This window comes from Alternaria metachromatica (assembly GCF_023757995.1).
Source record: "Alternaria metachromatica strain BMP 0045 chromosome Unknown scaffold_9, whole genome shotgun sequence".
Classification (NCBI taxonomy): Eukaryota; Fungi; Ascomycota; class Dothideomycetes; order Pleosporales; family Pleosporaceae; genus Alternaria; species Alternaria metachromatica.
In genome coordinates, this window is record NW_026055500.1 from 730,312 (window position 1) to 749,737 (window position 19,426).

The 19,426-nt window shown below is 52.6% G+C and overlaps 4 protein-coding genes across 4 annotated transcripts; 1 reads left to right on the forward strand and 3 right to left on the reverse strand.

Annotated features, from left to right (window-relative positions):
- Positions 1-3,276: 3,276 nt before the first annotated feature.
- J4E83_005048 (uncharacterized protein) lies at positions 3,277-6,971 on the reverse strand (the record flags this gene model as incomplete). The annotated part of the gene is made up of 2 exons (XM_049331970.1): positions 3,277-4,050; positions 4,104-6,971. The coding sequence occupies 2 exons, from the start codon at positions 6,969-6,971 to the stop codon at positions 3,277-3,279; spliced, it is 3,642 nt and encodes a 1,213-aa protein (XP_049189065.1).
- A 2,577-nt stretch (positions 6,972-9,548) lies between these two features.
- J4E83_005049 (uncharacterized protein) lies at positions 9,549-10,568 on the forward strand (the record flags this gene model as incomplete). Its single annotated transcript, XM_049331971.1, has 1 exon — positions 9,549-10,568. One exon carries the CDS (start codon positions 9,549-9,551, stop codon positions 10,566-10,568), a length of 1,020 nt encoding a protein of 339 aa, XP_049189066.1.
- Positions 10,569-13,786: 3,218 nt separating this feature from the next.
- Positions 13,787-15,325, reverse strand: J4E83_005050 (uncharacterized protein; the record flags this gene model as incomplete). Its single annotated transcript, XM_049331972.1, has 1 exon — positions 13,787-15,325. The coding sequence occupies one exon, from the start codon at positions 15,323-15,325 to the stop codon at positions 13,787-13,789; it is 1,539 nt and encodes a 512-aa protein (XP_049189067.1).
- A 1,824-nt stretch (positions 15,326-17,149) lies between these two features.
- J4E83_005051 (uncharacterized protein) lies at positions 17,150-18,958 on the reverse strand (the record flags this gene model as incomplete). The annotated part of the gene is made up of 3 exons (XM_049331973.1): positions 17,150-18,087; positions 18,152-18,859; positions 18,922-18,958. The coding sequence occupies 3 exons, from the start codon at positions 18,956-18,958 to the stop codon at positions 17,150-17,152; spliced, it is 1,683 nt and encodes a 560-aa protein (XP_049189068.1).
- Between the last annotated feature and the right edge of the window lie 468 nt (positions 18,959-19,426).

Below are 19,426 nucleotides of genomic sequence, written 5' to 3' on the forward strand. Positions count from 1 at the left end.
TGTGTCTCCAGCGATGGCTCCTCATATCTTTTGGTTAGCTCCCAGGCGTCACTTATCGTAACACGAGCGGATTGATCTTCTACGTGGATGCAAAGTAACGGATGTGTACGGTTGTGTTTCCGCGAACATGCTAAACCCGCCAGCCCATAGTCGTACAGAGCAGCACGTGTTTCGTCCCGAGGCAACTCCGTCTTCACGAGTTTGGGAGATGCATCTGATCCGCACACACTGCAGCATTTTACTCACAAGTTTACTCTGAAAACAATTGTCTGACATAATTTGACTGCTGGCGCTGACAAGGGACATCGGGTTCGGCCCAAGGGTCCTGGGGAATTGTGGAATGTGGGTCGCGCTATTCTGAGCCTGGAAGCTTCTGCTAGCTTGCTGTTTTCCGTTAGCATGTTATGGAACTTCCCGATATCGCATCCCCCTGTGGCAACTTCAGGCAGCGTCGTCAGTACATACATTATTTATCCTCTTTTCAGTTGAAACTTCTCTTAGTGTTCTGAATGCCTGCAAGAACCAACGCATGTGAAACCTGCCGCAAGAAACGCATCAAATGCGATGCGACAGTTCCCAAATGTCTCATGTGCATTCGCACCGGTCACGACTGCCCCGGACTATCGGATGGTCCCATCTTCGTAGACATGACGAACATCGCTAAACACGGAATGAGAAAGCGCAAGTCAAGACTAACAAGCAAGAGCGCGGAAACGTCTACGCTGGCTGACCAAGTGTTGTCGTATCAGATTTCGCAAAGAGCAGTGGTAACCGAAGCATTTTATGCTCACTTTATGGCTCACTTCACGTCCGAGGGCGAGAGCAAAGACATTCGGAATCAACGTACCTGGCTGCACAGCCTGCCTGTTCTGATAACAGATGGCACGAATGACGCACTGACACTGGCTGCACAGGCTACGGCATCTGCCTACTGCGCTGTCGAAAGCGGGAATATGGCACTTACACAATACTCGTGGAAGATGTACGGAGAAGCTCTACGGGCGCACAGTCGATTTGTCTCCCGTCCACATACCAAGCAAGAAGTCACGGTACATATGGTGTCTACGAGCGTTCTGTTCAGTTTATTTGAAGCTATGCAATCTACCAACGCCGCAGCCTATTGTTCTCACGTTTTCGGAGCTGTTCGGATGCTTGAATTGACTACACCAAAACAATGCTCACAAGGGGCGTTGTGTCAGATCTTCTGTAAGTTTCCTCATGCGATAAAGCCTAGCTGTATTTGCTGTGGTCGTCATTGTATTGTTCGTGGAGGAGAAGATGATGTACCCTTTCAGACTGTATCCCACACCCTGTCTGAAACTCAAGAGGGCAGTCTCTTTCGTACGGGAGAAACACGTAACGCGCGCTAACACTGTACTTCTTTTGCAGATCATCTCCGGACTCAATTGACATTCATCAATCTGACCGGAAATAGCAAAAGGATACCTTTCCAAATACAAGGCATTTTGTACGGGCCATTGAAATACGTTGAGTTACCTCGGTTTCAGACGCTTATGGGCTATGTATCCGACCTGGTGGACGTCTATGTCGCGCGGAAGACCGGCGCATCGCGACCAGAATTTGGCCTCGATGCTTACACCGTGCTTGGGAGCAATATTGAGGCGCTTTGGCTTGACTATATGAACGATGCAGTGGATACGGATAAGTTGCTGTTCTGGGAGGACACTTCGACCGAAACTCGGCACTTTCGCGACGCCTTCACTGCTCTCGTCGTGGCATACTTCAGCGTTGCTCGCATCCTTCTCAGCCTCATTACGCCACGACTTCCAGATGGCTTTCCGACCCTATCCGATGATTACACATCTATACTGCTGGCCTCGCAGTACTTGCAGACTCATACAGTTGGGTGCGCATACATGCGCATGGCCACGCCTCTGCTGCTAGTTGCACTGCATTCCCCTGAACCTAGCCAGCGCAATCAAGCTATCGCTTACTTCGAAGGTTGGACGCAAAGGTCCATGTCGGGCGTTAGCACACTTGCACTAGAGACGATACGTCGAAACCACGTCTATGAGCGTGACCGGACGCGCGAACAGTGGCAAGAGTCAGCGTTAACCAATACCTAGATGCAGCTCTTCAGCCACAAGTACCAGTGATCACGATGCGAGAGATGTGTTGTCGTCGGACAAAAGCACCAAGCCGCTACCCGAACTGCCGGAATAAACCCGTCAGCGCTAAATACGGCTAGCTCGTGGATACCCCTCTCGCGATCCCCTTAGTAAACCCCGATTCTCGACACGAATTCCTCTTTTCGAAGCGCATGGGCCAAGCCCCTCAGCTGTGTACATGCAACGATGTACAGCGAAGAACCCGATCTCGAGACGAACTCTTCCAGCACGAAACCCACACTTTGCTCGAACTTGCTTATTCGCGACACCGATCAATGCCAGTATATGGCATGATTTGCAATATGCGAGGCAGGAGGCAGGGTCTAGAAGAGACGATGCGGCTTTGATAATCAATAGATCGGGTACCGTCGCCGTGTGTAGAGACACGGAAGGAAGAGCGAGCACGTCGCTATTTGGCTGTAATTTGTTCGAGCGTGCGGCAGTTGGCTCACCTTCGCCTCGGATTATGGTCAGGAGGAGAACAAAATCGGGGGGAAATTGATTTGAGCAGACTTCCAGTCGGATTCGCTTTTCTTGACTCAAACTCCAGTGCCAAGGCTGCGCGTTGGTTGTCAGGCGAACTTCACAGGCTACTATAGAGGCTTGTAGACAGCAGCTTACATCCATGATGATGTTTTGTTTCCATTGTGCATCCAGTGGGCAGGTGCCGTACGCCCCATTTTGACAAGTCGATCACGTTGCTGCTACCAGAGAAGCTGCCCCAGCCCTCGTATCAATCGTTGAAATGAGTATATGAGAGCAAGTGGGTATCATCAAGGAGTCGTTCAAATCTACTATAGCTCTCTACCAATACCCAAAAGGTTGAGAATCAAGCTTTCTTCTTGCTGCTTTGTCCAAGGTCAAGATGTAGTAAAAGCGCCTTTTCAACCAGACTGGCAAACTCGCGGTACATTACACTGCACAAAACACAGATTGGAGTAGAGTTACGGACTTCAGGAAATAAAGACAGAAGAATCATAGCTGACTAGTCCTACGAACACGTTCCCAGTCCAGTCGCCATAATCGCACACATGAAAATCGTGAATTGACACAAAACAAGCGCACCCTCCTCTTGCGTAAAAGACTCATACAGTTCCATAGTACACTTCCTTCATCGACTTGCATAATGCTTGTGCTGATACCCATATTAAGCCTTCTGCATACCTTCGACAAACTCAAGCGCCGCTTCTCTATCAACAACATCGATGCTACTCGTCTTGTTCGTGTAGGTAACACCATAGCATCGATCCGCCACGTGTACCATCTCAGGCCTGAAAGTGGTGCAGATGAACTGACCACCTCCATCCGCGTTCTTTCCACCATGACCACTCAATCGCTCCAGCATCTGCGCAACAGCAGTTCGATACTGCGCGTCGAGATTGGCATCGATTTCGTCAAAGAGGTAGAAGGGCGCGGGATCGCACTTTTGGATAGCAAAGATGAGGGCGAGCGCGCAGAGCGACTTTTGGCCTCCAGAGAGCTGACCGATCTTTTGCTGCTCGTCGTGCTTGCTGTTGAAGGATACAGCGATGCTCACACCTGTGTACTCTTCGACCTTGCTCTTCTTCCCCTGGGTCTCTTGTTCCTCCATATCCTCGTCGTCAGAGATGTCTCCACGTGCGTCACGGTCCGATTTGCGGTTGATGATGAGGCGACCGCGGCCGATGGGAACAAGTTGCTGGAAAACTTCGCCGAAAGCTGCGGCGACTTGCTTGAAGGTACGGGCGATGGCCTCATCTTTGCGCTGGTCTAGCACATCGATGAGATTCTCGATGGATTTGCGTGATGTGTCCAGTTCGGCGCGGCGTTCTGTTAGGGTCCGTCGCTGGCGCGTAAAGTTCTCGTAATGTTCGAATGCTTTCTTGTTGACGTGGGCGAAGCTCTTGAGCGCTTGGTTGGCCTTGGTGAGTTCTTTGGTAACCTTGTGGTAATGTCAGCTGTGTGCAGGTTTGAAGAGGCGAAAGTGAAGCTTACCTTTGTCGTGTCCCATCGAGTGTATTTCCGATTGACATCTTCAGGAAGGGTACCCAGATCACGGATATCCCGCTTAACTTCCGCTAGTCGGTCTGTGTAACGACTACGATCGGAGTCCTTCTTGGACATGGCCTGCTCTTGCCTAGCCATAGCCTTTGCCAATTGCCTATTGCTAGATTCCTTTTCGTTTCTTGAGTTCTCCAGCTCGCTCAACTGGGCCCGGATGTCTTCAATCTGGGCGTCGATTTCTTGGATCTGTTGGTCGAGGTCCGCGATGGTTTGATTGACAGCATCTAGAGCTCGTTCACATTCTCGTAAACGCGTCGACTGGCCCGTAGACCCCCCTGCGCCGCCCTGTTGTGATAGGATGTTATCAAGCTCTGGCTGGAGATTTTCCGTAAGATCGAGCTCAGCCTCGTCCTTTTGGGATTCTAGCATGGCGCGCTCTTCCTTGGCTCGTGCGAATTGCCGCTTCAAGTCTTGTACAGTGCTTCGAAGTGTGATCAACATTTGCTCCTCATCGTTAGACAGCGCTTTCTCAAACTTGGAAGCAATCTCAGCCTCCCAGTCACTCTGTTGTGCGCCGAGCTGATTGATTGTTGACTGAAGTGCTGAAGCGGTCATCCTCTTTCTAGCAAGGCTGTCCTGTATGTCTCGAAGGGTTCTTTGCTTCATTCGTACTTCTTCCCGCATAGGCGCATAGCTGTTTTCGCCCTTGTCCTTCTCGTATTCCCGCCGTCGAACCTCGCTGAGTGCCGCAGTGAGCTGTTGACGCTTTTGCTCAAGTTCGGTGGCAATATCTCGCTTCCGCTGCTGCAGCTCATCATATTGTGTGCGGATCTCGGCCAATGTTTGGTAAGCCCGAATCTTTGACTTGGACGGGTCGTGGTAACCTCCTCGGTATTGACCCTTGCGCGAAGCGTTATCTCCGTCAAGAGTGTACGCACGAACGTTGTATTGCTTTGCGTTCTTCTTGCACGCAGTCAAGTCAGGGCAGACAACGATCTTGCCGAACACATGTCTGAATGCATCCTCGAATCTTTCATCGTACCTCAACTTTGGCAAAAGTGGCTGCATGTCCCCTGTCGCAGGAAGGTTCATGTCATGAGCCCGGATGCGATTAAGGGGAATAAAAGTAATACGTCCGCCCTTGTCTTTGATGAGCCGATCAATCAGCTTACTGGAGACTTCATCGTTATCCACGACAACGTTAAAGAGCGCACCCTCAGCTGCTGCTTCGGTCACGGCTCTGTAGTCGTTGTTGACATCGAGTAGGTCTGCAATGGTACCATGCACCCCCTCTAGCCCCCCCTCTTTTTGGTATCTACGGAGAGACTCCAGACCACGACTAGTGCCATGATCAAGCAGTCGAGAGAACGTGCTTTCTGCTTTTCGAAGCTCGGCTTGCGAGTTTGTAAGTTGAGTATTGACCCTGTTTTCTTCTCGGTAGAGGTTCGTCTGCTCGTCGTGTACCGCTTTGTAGGCATCCTTTGCTTGCTCGACTTTGGCTGAAAGGTTGACACTAGCGTCTCCTTCGCTCTCAATGGTTGATCGTAGTTCAGCGATCTCGGTTTCAAGACGCTCAACGTCGCTCTCCAGTTGAGTAATCTCTTCATTAGTCTGCATTAGAACAGCCTTGCGACGGCTAAGGTCAGCATTGCACTCTTCGATTTGAGCGCGCAATGCATCGTCTCGTTGTCGTTTGGTTGTAAAGAAAGCTGTCCGACCCTGCTTCTCCTCGAGACGCTTCTGTTGGCCTTCAGCTTCTAGCAACTGTGACCTGACGGCTTCTTCCTCTTCTTTCTTTGCGTTGTATTGGGGTATCAGCTTCTTGAGTTCGGTCTCTCGTGCGCGTATCTGTTGTTGGAGCGACTTCGTTTGTGTATCCCGCGACTTCTTCGTTCGTTGGGCGGCCGACTGGTTATCCTGCAACGATTTGAGCTCGAGCTCGATCTTGGCCTTCTCCAGTGTCGCTGACTTGCGTTCTTGTTCAGACTGCACGCGATCTTCCCGCAGAACGTCCAAGTCGCCTCTTCGCCTGTTGATATCCATGTCGATTTGCGCGATGTCGGCCTCGGTCTGTACAAATGCTGCCTCGTCGGCCTCCTTCATCTCACGACCCTGGTTCTCCATATGGTCGATCTTCTCAATCAAGGCTTCTAGGTCAGCCTCCTCCCGGGACTTCAAAATGTACATCAACGACCGGCGCTCCTTGTCGTTCCGGCTCCACGCTTCCAATTCCTCCTTCTCGCCCTCGAGTTCGTTTAGACGCCCGTTGATGGAGTCGATTACACCATCGACAGCTCCGCATTTGTTTTCGGTCTCGGACAGAAGCTTGAGACTGTTGGCGCGTCGCTCTTCGTAGACGTTGGAGCCGGAGATCTCTTTCAGCAGCTTCAAGCGCTCAGAGTCTTTCATGTTGGTAAGCGCGGTGACACGACCTTGCGGGACGATGTAGTAGGGGTTCGATCGCGAGAAGCCAGCGGATTCGAGGATCTGCATGACTTCGGATTTGGTAGCGTTCTTGCGGTTGACTGAATACTCGTCCTTCTTTGCGCCGATGGTACGGCGGAGAAAGAACTCGGGTTTGCCAGTCTGGAAGCGGTCTTCGGTGTTGTCGAAGCATACCTCGACATATGCTGACATGACTGCTGAGCCGGATCCTTCGTGTAGCAGCGCCTGACGCTCTTCACGACCCAAGTTGTGGTAATCGTCGCCTAGCACAAAGCGCACGGCGGCGAAGAAGTTACTCTTTCCCGATCCATTACGACCAACGACGACGTTGCAATTGGGCGAGAAAGGCTCGATTTGCATCTGCTCCTTGTAGCTCTTGAAGCCCTGAATCGTGATCTGCTTGATGTACCCCATGGCGGCGGTTGGGCGCAATCGCGATGCGCGAGAGGTCGGACTGAGTGATGTATACGGACGCGCGTTCGACGTTTATGCGATCGTGATGGCGTTTTTCAGGACATAGCGGGGCCGTGGTTGTGGTCGTGGGCGAGCGTGTTTCCCACTGTTGCGCCGACGACGCGATGCGCGTCGCGCTTTCCCGCCAAGACACGCTATCCCAATTGCATCGGCCAGCAGCCACGTGACATGATCGTGGAAATGTCGTCGAAAGATGTGTATTCGTCTACCTATCGATACGTCCTTATGCTAAGCGTCAGATTCGGAAAGAGAGAGTGAAATAGGATGAATTGAGACATGACCCGGCCCTGAACGGACAGGAGAACGTGCTGGACTCTCTACCCGAGCGGTCTCATTGCCTTGGTTCTATTGACACCGCGATGCTTCAGGCATCGCCAATCGTTTGGCATCGTATTTCCTTATGCTGCATTACCTCACCGAGTTACCTTCATCGACCTAGCCTGCCTTCGATGCCCGAACGACATGTACCTTCCGAACAGATTACGCGTGGGCAACGACGCAGGTAAACACGGTGGTCGCATCTTAATTATGGAATCAATTTCTCGAATATCTCTTCTCAAAGAATCGCTGTCGTTAGTAATAGTGCGAGTCCAAAAGTGGTATACGTCTATGACATATGAACGTCGAAGTTCCCGGGTGAGGTTGTAATGATGAACACTAGCCTGCATACTCAAATATTGAGGTCGGCATAGGCTGGAATAGGCGCAGTAGTAGTAGTAATGATTACCAACGAACGCTGTTCTCAGGGTGCAACACGATTTCGAGTAGCTGTTAGGCGCGTCAAGCACGTCAGACCGAAAGTTCTACGTTGTATGGAGGCCTCGTGGGGTGTCACAAGGTGACAGAGGTCTCCCGGCAGATAGCGCATCATTACAGCGTGCGACGGTGATCGCCACCTTGGCTTTTCGTTGGGCATTGAGTGAGTAACGATTTGAGTAACCGTTTAATGCGGCTTTCAGCTTGCTACAGTTCCCGCGATTTTTGAGTTTACAAGCGATGTTGGGGTGGATCAGATAGAGGCGATGTTCACCGCAACGAATGGGATCACGCAGTTTGGCTATCATCGTGAAGGACCTGGGTTGTTGAAGAGGCTATCATCATGAAGGATCTGGGTTGTTGAAGAAGAGCTTCCTATAGGTTGCGGTGCAGTTCAACGAGAGAATCTAGGCAAGACGTGAGCTCACTGTGAGCAAGCGGCGTCAAGATGCATGCGAGTGAGAATGGGAGGATAGTGAAGGAAGCGGAAATTAATTGTGATTGGCACTTGGCGCTAACGTGTGATGATGCAAGGTCTGCAAGCGTGCTAGGTCAGGGCGGGGTCTGATCGGATTTCAAAGCAAAAAGATGGGATTTCTCAATTTTCCCATGTTGGGCAGCCAACTTTCCGATGCGCCACTCCAACCCTGTAATACCGGGCGGCGAAACTCGTCTGGGCCAACATGCTTGCACTTTGTGATCGACAGAATACATGAGATATGGAGCATCGTGGCCTACCGTTATCGTGCGCTACGGTCTGTGTTGGTTCTAGGTGTCTGCCGCAGCGCCTTGGTATCTACTAGCACTCTTGCGGGAGCATGAGCGTTGGAGGCGGCAATGGTGACGGCTGCATTTTGGCACAGATGAACAACGGCAGATGTACAAGCAGTACTCGGAGTCAGCTATCGTCGAGTGTAGATGTGATGGAGCAGGATGCAGAGCCGTCGGTGATTGGGTGGGATCATGTTTCCAGGTGATTGCCGTGAACGGTCCCATGTGGAGCTATAGCGTGACGGTTGGCCCAGCTCTCAGCCCGGACGTGTTCCGCGGAGCGAGCCGTTACAACGTCATAGGCCTCGCTCCACTCTCGCATGGCGGAGACCGCTCGGAGTAGCGCAAACGAGGTTCGCAGCCAATCCAAGGCGGCGAAAGCTGTCTACCATTGTGTCGAGCTAGGTGCCTGCTCAGTAGCTTGGGCTGAGAAAACTGGGATGGCTAAACAAGTGGACTGTCCCGTTTTGGTCATGGCGGAACTGCAAAAGCGCATGTTGTAAAGACGCAAATTCGGACGGGCTCCAGTAGTGGCAGCAGCTGGCATGGCGCGGCAGGCCATCGCGATTGAGCATAACAGACGCTAGAGGCCGAGATTCTCGAGCTTGGTGTGGGCTGGGTAGCGATTGCCTCTTCATCGTCGATCGGGAAGGCGCACTACGTAACGCACCGCAGAACCCACCAATCGCACGGTCCCAAGGCCTGCCCCTGCTCGTTTGAATCGCTTTCCTCAGTTCCGCATGCTGCCAAAGCCCCCATTGTTTGAAATCCCATGCCAGGCGATCTTTGCTCCCGCGGCTCTCTTCCTTCTTCCCTCACAACTGCCCTGGCCCGCTGCTTCTTGCCTTGATCACATAAGCTCTGTCGGACCTTTGCTCCGCCCTGCATCCCCCAGCTCCCTCCTGCCCATATAAGGAACCTCCCGCCTCAGGCCTGCGCACCATACCTTCCGTGCCCCCACCACACCAACAACAAACAACGTCGTCCACCATGACAGCAATCCAACAGCAACCACAGTTTGAGTGGGCTGGCGACGCTTTCACAGCCATGAACAGCCTCAATGGCCCCTCCCAGCAGGACAAGTGGGCAAACGCCTTCAGCAATCCCACCTCAATGCCTCCCCAGCAAGCCTTCTCCATTCCACCCTCGCTGCTTACACATGCCACCATGGAGCGCTACGGCCAAGTCACCCCGCCTGAGGAGCCCTCGCCAGCACACGCCCCTCGGGACGCTCGGAACGAGCGCGAGGCGTCCATTCCTGTCGAGCAACTCCGCAACGAGACTGTCTTTTGGCCCAAGCAGGAAGCCTCTCCTCAGATGCCGCCTGCAAAGCGACGACGCACCAGCCGCCAGGACTCGGCCAATCAAGACGCGGTTGCCGGCTCTCTGCCTAGCGTCCCCGTTGTGCAACAACAGGATAACGCCGACGGCAACCCTCAGCCGCCGAAGCGCAAGCGGGGCAGGCCCAAGTCGCAGCCACAGATGGTCGAGGCCTACACTGCAGACGGCTACCCTTTCCAAGTGTCGTCCGCTCGCCAGACGCACCTCGAGAAGAACCGTGTAGCTGCCCACAAGTGCAGGCAGCGCAAGAAGGAGTACATCGGCAGCCTCGAGGGACGCGCTCGCGAATTCTCCGCAAAGAACAAGATGCTCAAGGAGAATGTTGCGCTTTTACGCGAAGAAGTCCTCGACCTGAAGAACGAAGTTCTACGCCACGCCGGCTGCGGCTTCTGGGCTGTCGACGAGTACCTAGCGCGGTGCGCCGGCGGCCTTCTCGGCATGGACGCCCCTGCACCTGGTATGCCTGGCCACCACGCAACACCACGGCATAGCCACAGCAACCAGAGCCCCCATATGCAGAACTCCAATATGCAGAGCCCTGGATTTTCCAACCAACACGCACGACAGCAGAGCATGGTTTCCATGAGCTCCGCCGATGTCGACGATTTCCATGGGCTCGAGCTCCTCAAGGACTTTACCGACGAAGACATGGACGACATGGAGGCTTAGGAAGCCAACTTGCACACTCTCGCCACCAAGGCTTTCCAGTATTGATGCATTTGACATCGCTCTGCCTTGACCTTTGATATGCAATGTGGGCTGCTGGCTTGTCACTGTTCTTCACTTCTTCCAACGATTTCACGATACCCCTGGGCTTTGCCTTTCTCTGGGCAACCAAAAGCTTCTTTTCTTTTTCTACATTGCTACAATGACCAGCTTGCCTGATATTGCCTGCTGCAGTGGCCACGATTTCGACGACATGGCGTTTGAGCGGTTGATGGGATTGGTGTCCCATCGCGTGCGAGTGTACTGCCTAGATTCTACAAAGTATAAAAACGGAAAGGCGATTACTGCATATCTTCTTCAAGTAGTCACTTCGATATGAATGAGTATATTCAGCAACACAATGACCTCTCCCCAGTGATCCTCCGTACTCTCATTCCGTTCAGCTCAATCGATCCAGGTTTCGATAACGCGGACCCTGCTACTCCACCGACGTCTTTGGGATCACATCTCGCTTACCGACTTCGTCTAGCAATCCCCACATCCTGTCACACGTCAAGTCAGCCCCAGACGGGTATCACACAGCATGCGATACTCTCATTGGCTCACGGAAAGAATGCCCGGATTGAAGCTATCTTGGTCCCGAGGTATAGGACAACTGTTTAACGCCCGCGGAATTCAACGGTTCGCATCCCAACATAGCTTTCCTGCCGGCCATGACAATTGATACGATTAGCCTGCCACCTGACAATTCGGCCCTTCTCAACGGCGCGGTCTTCCGCGCCGTAGGACTGTCCAGAAACAGACATACAAGCAGCTAGCCTAGCAATGATGCGCTTCCAGTTACCCATTGCAGGTACGCGGTGGGTCAACTCGCTACTCTGGCCCCATCAGTGACGTTCGAAGCCGAGCAGCGCGCGCGAAATTTCTACCCCTAGAAACAGGCAACCGTGGCATCACGGGATTCGCACTCATAGTTCAGCTGCCTTCGCTCTCCCATGGAACACACACTGAACATTACCACTCGAAACCCCAACAGACACCTGGTCGAAGCCGAGCACGCTAGATCTTCAGCTCGCGTAGAGTTTTGATGGTTTACCACATCTGGGATGCTACGATGTGCTGAGCTATGAGTCGTATGTCATACTCGCCAGGGAATAAGACCCACTGTTGCAGATGTCGTTCAGAGCAGAGTACCTGAGTGGGATACGACAGGTGTGTGCAGAGATAGGGAAGTCTGTATGCCTTCGTACGCGTATCCGCAGTAGCATTCCCGGAAATTGCCTACGTAATTTTACATGGCAGGAATGATTATGCATATTATGAGCAGCATGACGAAGCTCCAACATTCTTCCTTCGCGAGCTTCACAAGTTTTCTGTACCTTCATTAGCTACGGACGAGTTTGCCTATCGCGTAGCATACGAAACCCTGTTCATGCGAGGTGAAGATCCGGGTTCCTCCATCCTCTCTCCCCATGGTTAGCGTACTCAGAATTCCGCATCTTTCACCCTTGACACCGTCGTCTCCAGCTGACGACGGGGTCCCGTTATTGCGTCATATCAGCCGATTCTACCGCGCCTAAGTTGCATTGCTGCTTCCCGTTCCTAGGGATCCGAGTCTTGGCCAACAAAGGGAGTAGTAGACTGACGGAAGATTTTGCCGCGAAGACGCCTCGCTTGGTTAGTATACGTGAGGGATTGTGAAGTAATGGGACGGGACAGGATGCTGCAGATGAGCGAATCGAAGTAGATTCCTCCTCCGATCATTTCTTGGGAGGCAGGGAATGTGAACCTGTGTGGTAGAAGGATATCGCAAGCCTCATTGCGAAGCCATTACTTGACGTCTCTTGACGTCTCCGCGACCCCGCACGACGACGAAGACGAAATTCTCTGCTCGACAGTGACGACCTTGCATTGACTACCCCTTGTCAGAGTTCAATAAGCATGTCTGTCACTATACATGTGTACGCGAAGTCCGTCGATCCTCTACAAAAGGCAACCCATCTCCCATTGGCCAGGGAGCACTTTTCCGGCGCGACCTCGGACAGGCCGTCCAGGGCCTCCACTATCCCACGAGGCATGCAGCTTGCAGGCAAGAAATCTCAATTCGGTTCTTCTTACGTATATTCGCCTCCGCAACAGGAATCTCGCATGGAAGTATCTCGGTAGATAGCAGATGAAGATGAGCATCCGTAACCCGCAGGTGGATACATCGAGTGAGTGGAGATACAAACGTCATAAGGCTGAAGGGACCCCACACAACACCAGATTCTTCTCTGCCTCCAAGCAAGGAAGGGGAGGCGACTTTCACCGTTGAATGCCAATCTCACAGTTCTCTGGAGAAAGCGCTAACGGGCTGCGCGGTGGCGAAACGGTCGGTACGTGGTTACTTGTTCTGGAAGGGAACGTTGGAACGATTCGAAGCGGGCTCTTGGGCCGTGGGCCATAGGATCATGGTTGATATCGCGCTTGGGTGCTGTACCCGCACTTTGTGAATTGCTGGGATAAGTTCTTTTACTGTTGTAAATGGTAGATCTACTGTACATCAAGTGCTTTCATGTAGACTCGTCTGGGCAGTGCAAAGTTGCATTCGTTGCGCAAGCAGTGCGATCCTGACAAAGTGCTAGTTTGTCCATGTTGGTATCAGAACGGGCTGGAATAGACGCAGTAGTAGTAGTAGTCCATGTTAGTACCTAGGTATCTTTGACATCCCTCTACGTTTCGATTCAACACACGACATGGAAACTACACTGCCACGCTCGTACCAGATCCAGACACTGGCTACACAAAAAGGCTGGGCTCATGCTTCAGAGCAGGCTGATTCCACCCAACTCCTCTCTCTGCTCTGTTTCTCCGCGCACACACACGCTCTTGTACTGCATATACAGTAGCGTACATTCCATCTAGACCACGACCGCCAGCACTCTAGCCGGCGTCCAATAGCTCCTACCAGAGAAAAGCAAGTGCGCGTGAAGCAAAAACGTCCACATGGAGCAACTTGTTGGCAAAGTGTTGATGGCAGTGGAGACTTTGCCCGGTGCGATACAGACGTGTCCGTGAGAATGGCGGTCATGGCTAGCGGGTCCGGGGGTGTAGTGGTACCTGTTTGACTCGTTTCGTAAGATTCTGTGCTGTAGAAGGTGACGCTGGCGTCCACATAGATGGGCATGATTGAATGAGATGTCGTTCGTACGGGATGGTTGCTTTCGTGACATGTATAGAATCTACTGGGTCAAAGGCGTCTTGAAAACTAGCGCGACATGGTCGTCACCCGCCGTGACGACTGTCTCGCCATCTCCTTGTACAAAGGCCATGATACCTCCTCCTTCACCACCTCCCCGGTGTCCCTTCCACTCGCCTACAAGGCCCTTTCCAGCCGCAGCTGTTCCACCTCGTGCATCCCATCGCTTCAAAACACCGTCGTATCCCACACTGGTCAACAGCCAACCTCCGGGGCCTTCCTTGGCGACGAAGTCGAGCTTAACGACAGCTTGTGGTGACTCGTCATCGGCGTGTGCGTCTTCTATCCGCCTTCGGACGGCGAAGCGGTGTGCGGTGTCGAAGAGGGTGATGGAGCCGTCGACGTTACCGGCAGCCATGAGAGTGAGTGGTGCGGAGGAGAAGCTCATGCACTCGACGTTGTCGCTTCCAGCTTGCAGACTTGCCAAGATCTGTCCGGCTTGACCAGCTGACGAAGCACCGCCTTTGGCGCCAGCCTGCTTGCCTCCTCCAGCTTTGTTCTTTGCGCCTCCGCCGCTCGATGATGTAGACGCTTGCGCGGGCGCAGCGAGAGAAAGACGGGGGAGTCCGACGATGCGGATTTGGCCTTCGGGGCCACCGACTGCGACGAAAGCGCCCGATGGCGGGATGCCGACTGAGTATAGTCCGCCCTCAACGCGGAAGCGCTCGTCCAGACCTGTCAGGCCTACCACGGCCTGCGAATCGGTAGTCGCGGTGAGACCTTGCGATGCGGCATCGCCGAATACATCCCACACGTATAGACTCGAGTCTTCGGAGATGGTAGCGAGGAGCGAGCCGTCGGGCGACCATGTGCCGGCAGTGCAGGTCTCGGTGTGGAGGTAGTATGCTTGTAGGACCTGTAGCTCGTTGTTCTTCTCTGTGTTGATCTGGTACACCCACACTGAACCGTCGTTGGCGCCGAGCGCGACGACGTTGGGATGGTCGGGCGACGGGTTGGGGATGATCCAGTTGATCTCCTCGACCTCTTGTGCCTCTGCCAGGTATTTCCACTTCTTGCCGTCAGGGACGCCCTGCCATACGCGCAGCTTTCCGTCCAAGCCAGCTGTCGCGACGAATTGTCCCTTTGGCTGGGTGAATGTAATCGCGTTGACCGAGTCCTTGTGTCCGTCTAGTGTGAAGATGCTCTTCAGGCCCTCGCGCTCGGTGGGCTGTCCGTCGCTGCTTGGTTGCGCCGCCGCCGCCGCAGACGCGTCGATGATGTAGCCGACATCGTCGCCGCCTCCTGTCGCGATGATCTCGTGGTGTACGGGGTGTTGCGCTATGCAGAAGATGCTGTCCTTGTGCTCGTCAAAATGCGCGACCGAGTCGTTTTGGAGGTTGATCTCCATCTCCATCTCTTGGCGACCCTCGTCACCCTCGTCGTCTGAGTCCATGGGCACGTCGCCATCGTCCTCTACGATCTCCTCCGCCTCCTCGGCGTCTAGTGTGTTGTCCACATCATGTACGTCGATGTCGTCCTCGTCATGCTGGGGCTGGTTGGGCGTCGGGTTCGTGATGGCCATCTTGTTGGCTTTTTGACTCGATTTTTAAAATTTGTGAGAGATCTGGGTACAGGAAAGCGCGCACTGCTGTTTGCGCGAAGTTATATGACGGAGCGCAGTTCGTTGCTTAGAAATGTAAAATTGCACCTTCTTCGAGTAACTTTTCTGATCCAAGACCCTGTCGGAGGGGCACAAACGCCGACCCCACCACGCACTCACACGTCATTTGTCATCCATGTCTTTCGTGGTACCTAGGTACATTGAAAATCATAATCGCCTCCAAGCAGATTGATACATATGCGAGAGCTGTTCTGTGTGTGTCATGAACAACGTCGCCCTTGCACTCCATCATTGACCAGACCCTTCCTCTTCCAAAATTGAGCAGCTACTCCATACGGACAGACAAATCATCGACAGTTTCCTCTCCAAGCCTTTCCAAAAGCCGAGCTAAACGTTCATCAACCTTTGCGGATGCTTTACGCATATCTGCGGCTTCCTGAAACAGTACCAACAGCTCTTTGCGGGTATCTTCGTCCTCTGTCCTGCTTTTGCGTCGCGCATTTCTGTTCGAGGGCTCGGGGGTAGCGTTCGGCGGTGTTACTCTCTCCACATCCGGCTCCGGAGGTGTAGATTTTAAGGAGACTTTGATCGCATCCGCAAGTAATCTCAGCCTGGGAGGGCGAATGTTCATCCCGAGGTTTTTTAGAACCCATTCGCGTTCGCTAACGTAGCTTTGGTCTGCGATAACAGCTCGCGATGAAGCATATATGAGATAGCAAACGATCAATCCGACAATGTACGTGATGAAAACGGCCCGGCTACCTGTCACACCAGCTGGCTCGTCAAGGTTTCGCGTCCAGACATATCCAAGGTACACTCCCAAACCTATGAGGAAAGCATTCAGAGAGAAGGATAGAAGCATGCTCGGGGCTGACATGTTCAACACCGCAGCGGCAGAAGGCATATGCGAGTGAGTCCCGGGTAGGATATTATGGTGACGAACTGATCTTGAGCCTCGAATCCATCTTTTCACTTGGTCGACTCCCAAGCAGCGCCCCAAGATGCGATATTGGCTTGTTGCGTAGTATACAGCCATGATGGACGAAACGAGGCTGAAGGTGAAGAAAGCTCTTGCAACCCAGTGTGCGCTACTTAGGTTTTCTAAAGAGAGTGCGGTGATCGCTACTTGAGCGAGAATTGTACTCTGTCGTCGCTGTCTCAGTACACTGATCTCGTGGATCTCGAAAGTGTAAACTTACGGCGACTGCAATAATATTACTCTCGTCCTGAGCTGATTTCTTGAAGTCCATAGCGTCGGAGTCTCTGGTGCTACCCAATATCTGGACTTGGATTCTCCATACCTCGCGACTTCCAAACACGCAAATTGCGCAACCAGATAGACCGTAATTCTCGACGAAGAAGCCTGTGCTCCAGAAATTGTGACCAACTGCGCTCCATATCAGGACAGTGGCATTAAGAGCCACAGACAATGGAGAAATTACACTCATGTCTTTGGCGTACGGGACGGACTTCCAGGATACAGTTAGGAATTTCAATATTGGCTACCTATTCGAAAGAGCCGATAACATATAGTTGCAAAAGTCGGGCAAGGCTGAGGTGTATATGTGTATGCACGTAGATGGTCCGTGCGGGGCTGAGGTGTGCGTTTTGCTGGTGTCAGTCTCGACAGAAGTAGGAGGTTACAGTTGAATAGAAGCAGGTGAACATTCAATTTGAAGAAAAGGATGTCATCGACTATGCATCACAGTAGAGTCAGGCATACACATAGCAGTCCGGTGTCTCTCATTATAGTGTTCTAGGGCTGTTTGACATATGAGGCAAGGCTTACAGCCTCGCCCGAGCCTCATCCTTAATAACAAGCCCAAACTTACCACTCTTCTCCTTATCCCTCAGCACTCTCCTCAGAATCTTGCCGGAAGGGCTCTTCGGGATCTCGTTGATGAACTCCACTTCCTTAACCCACTTGTACCTGACCTTCTTCTCCTTCACGTACCCAATGATGTCTTTCCCAACCGCTGTGTTCTCTTCCGTTCCCGGCTTCAATACAACGTAGGCCTTCGGCAGCTCACCAGAGTAATCGTCCTTCACGCTCATCACTGCGACATCTTCGACCTTCGGGTGACCTAAGAGCAGATCCTCAAGCTCAGCCGGCGCGACACCGATGCCCTTTACTTTGATGAGTTCCTTGATACGATCGGAGATGTGGATCATTCCCTCTTCGTCGATAGCACCGCGGTCGCCGGTATGAAGGAAGCCGTCGGCATCGAAGGTGTCTCGAGTAGCTTTCTCGTTATTGAGATAGCCCATGACGACTTGCGGCCCACGAGCGAGGACTTCACCATCTTCTCCAACATCGCCTTCCGTACCATCGTCTTTGATGATTTTGACTTCGGTAGAAGCTACGATCGCACCGCCGGAGTGCGCATACTTGTATGAGAACTTCGAAGGTGGATGCGCAGTAATGCACGAACACGACTCCGTCATCCCATATCCCTGCTTGAAACCAGTGTTGGGAAATTTCTTCTGGAGCTGCTGGATGATCTCTTCCGAGAGTGGCGCGGCGCCCGATGAAAAGCGTGTGACATGGCTCAGATCGTACTTGTCGACCAATGGATCGCGCACGAGTCGGATGAGAATCGGTGGCACCAGTAGAAGCTCGCTAAGCTTGTACTCAACGATGATATCCAACATCTTTTCCATAGTGAACTGCGGAAGCATGACGACCTCGGCGTTGAGAAGGACTGGCAAGTGCATCTGATGGACTGCAGAAGTAGAGGTACGAAGTCAGTATATGTCTCACATGCACTTCGTACAGTCGGAACTTACCCAGACCGGTGATGTGGAACAGCGGCAGTACGGCCATGATCTTCTTCTGGGTTTCAGGCGTGATTTGCTGTATCTGAAGACATTGCGCAATCACGTTCTGATGGCTGATCATCACAGCCTTTGGCAATCCAGTCGTTCCAGAGGAGAAAGATAGAAAACCGCAGACGTCTTTGTTCTTCTTGCCGGGAGGTAGCTTGAATGCTGGGGTTTGTCCGGAGTCGCCATACGACTCTCCCATGTGAATTAGGTCCTGGATTGTGGTGTATCCAGGTAATTCGCCTTCCAGTAGGAAAACGTTGGACTGCGGCAAGCCTGCGGCCTTTGCGCTCGCGGCTGCAATCTCCATACTACCAGGTGTAGTCATCAAGAACTTTGCGTCCGCGGTCTTCAGCGCGAACGTCATCTCTTCAACGTTGTATGCCGGACTAGCACCGCTGATCTTCGCTCCTACGCGGAGTCCAGCAAACATGGCGACCGGGTACCAGACAGTATTCTGACTGAACAGTGCCACTGTCTCGCCTTCTTTGAGGCCATATTTCTTGACCAGCGCGGTGGAGATGTATGTGGAGTATCTCTTCACATCAGCCCAGTTTACACGCTCCTTCGTGATCGCGTTTTGGAATCCAGCTAGTTCGTTCGGTGGGTATTTGTTGATAGGTGAGTAGGCGGAGTCGAAGAGCCAGTCCCAGTCTGTCAATTCGGTTGGTACTACAATGATCAGCATCAATGATAATGCATTGGCATGGTAGATTAGACTTTTGACAACTTACGATCGATAGGCGGTTGCCTGGACTTGAAGATCACCATCTTAACGCAATTGGCTCAGCAATGGATCGCAAATAACACGCGACTTATAACCGGATAAACTGATGCGAGGAAACCAGCGCTGTAGAATTGTACTGGAAAGCGCAGTACAGAAGGTGACGGGTCAAGAAGCGAGTGACCATCAGATGGGCCGCCTCCATGCCTTCTAATAGGCGACTGCCACCAATTCTTCCTCGGCGCGCTCATCTCCATCGGATTCGCACTGCTCGAGTCGATCGTGGAGCGGGGATAAGGTACAAGGCGGGGTTGAGCAGCTACTCTGCCATCCGGAAGCGGTTAAGATCGGCGCTCCTTCTGACGTTATTCCGGGTAACATCCGAGCCAGGGTGTGTAAGAGCCGCTTCATTGCCACACATCAGATCATCTTGTTACGAGGTTTGAGTGGAACTTGAAAATCATTAGTAAACAGAATTCAGATATAAGGAGGCCCATACCCAGATAGTGACCGCG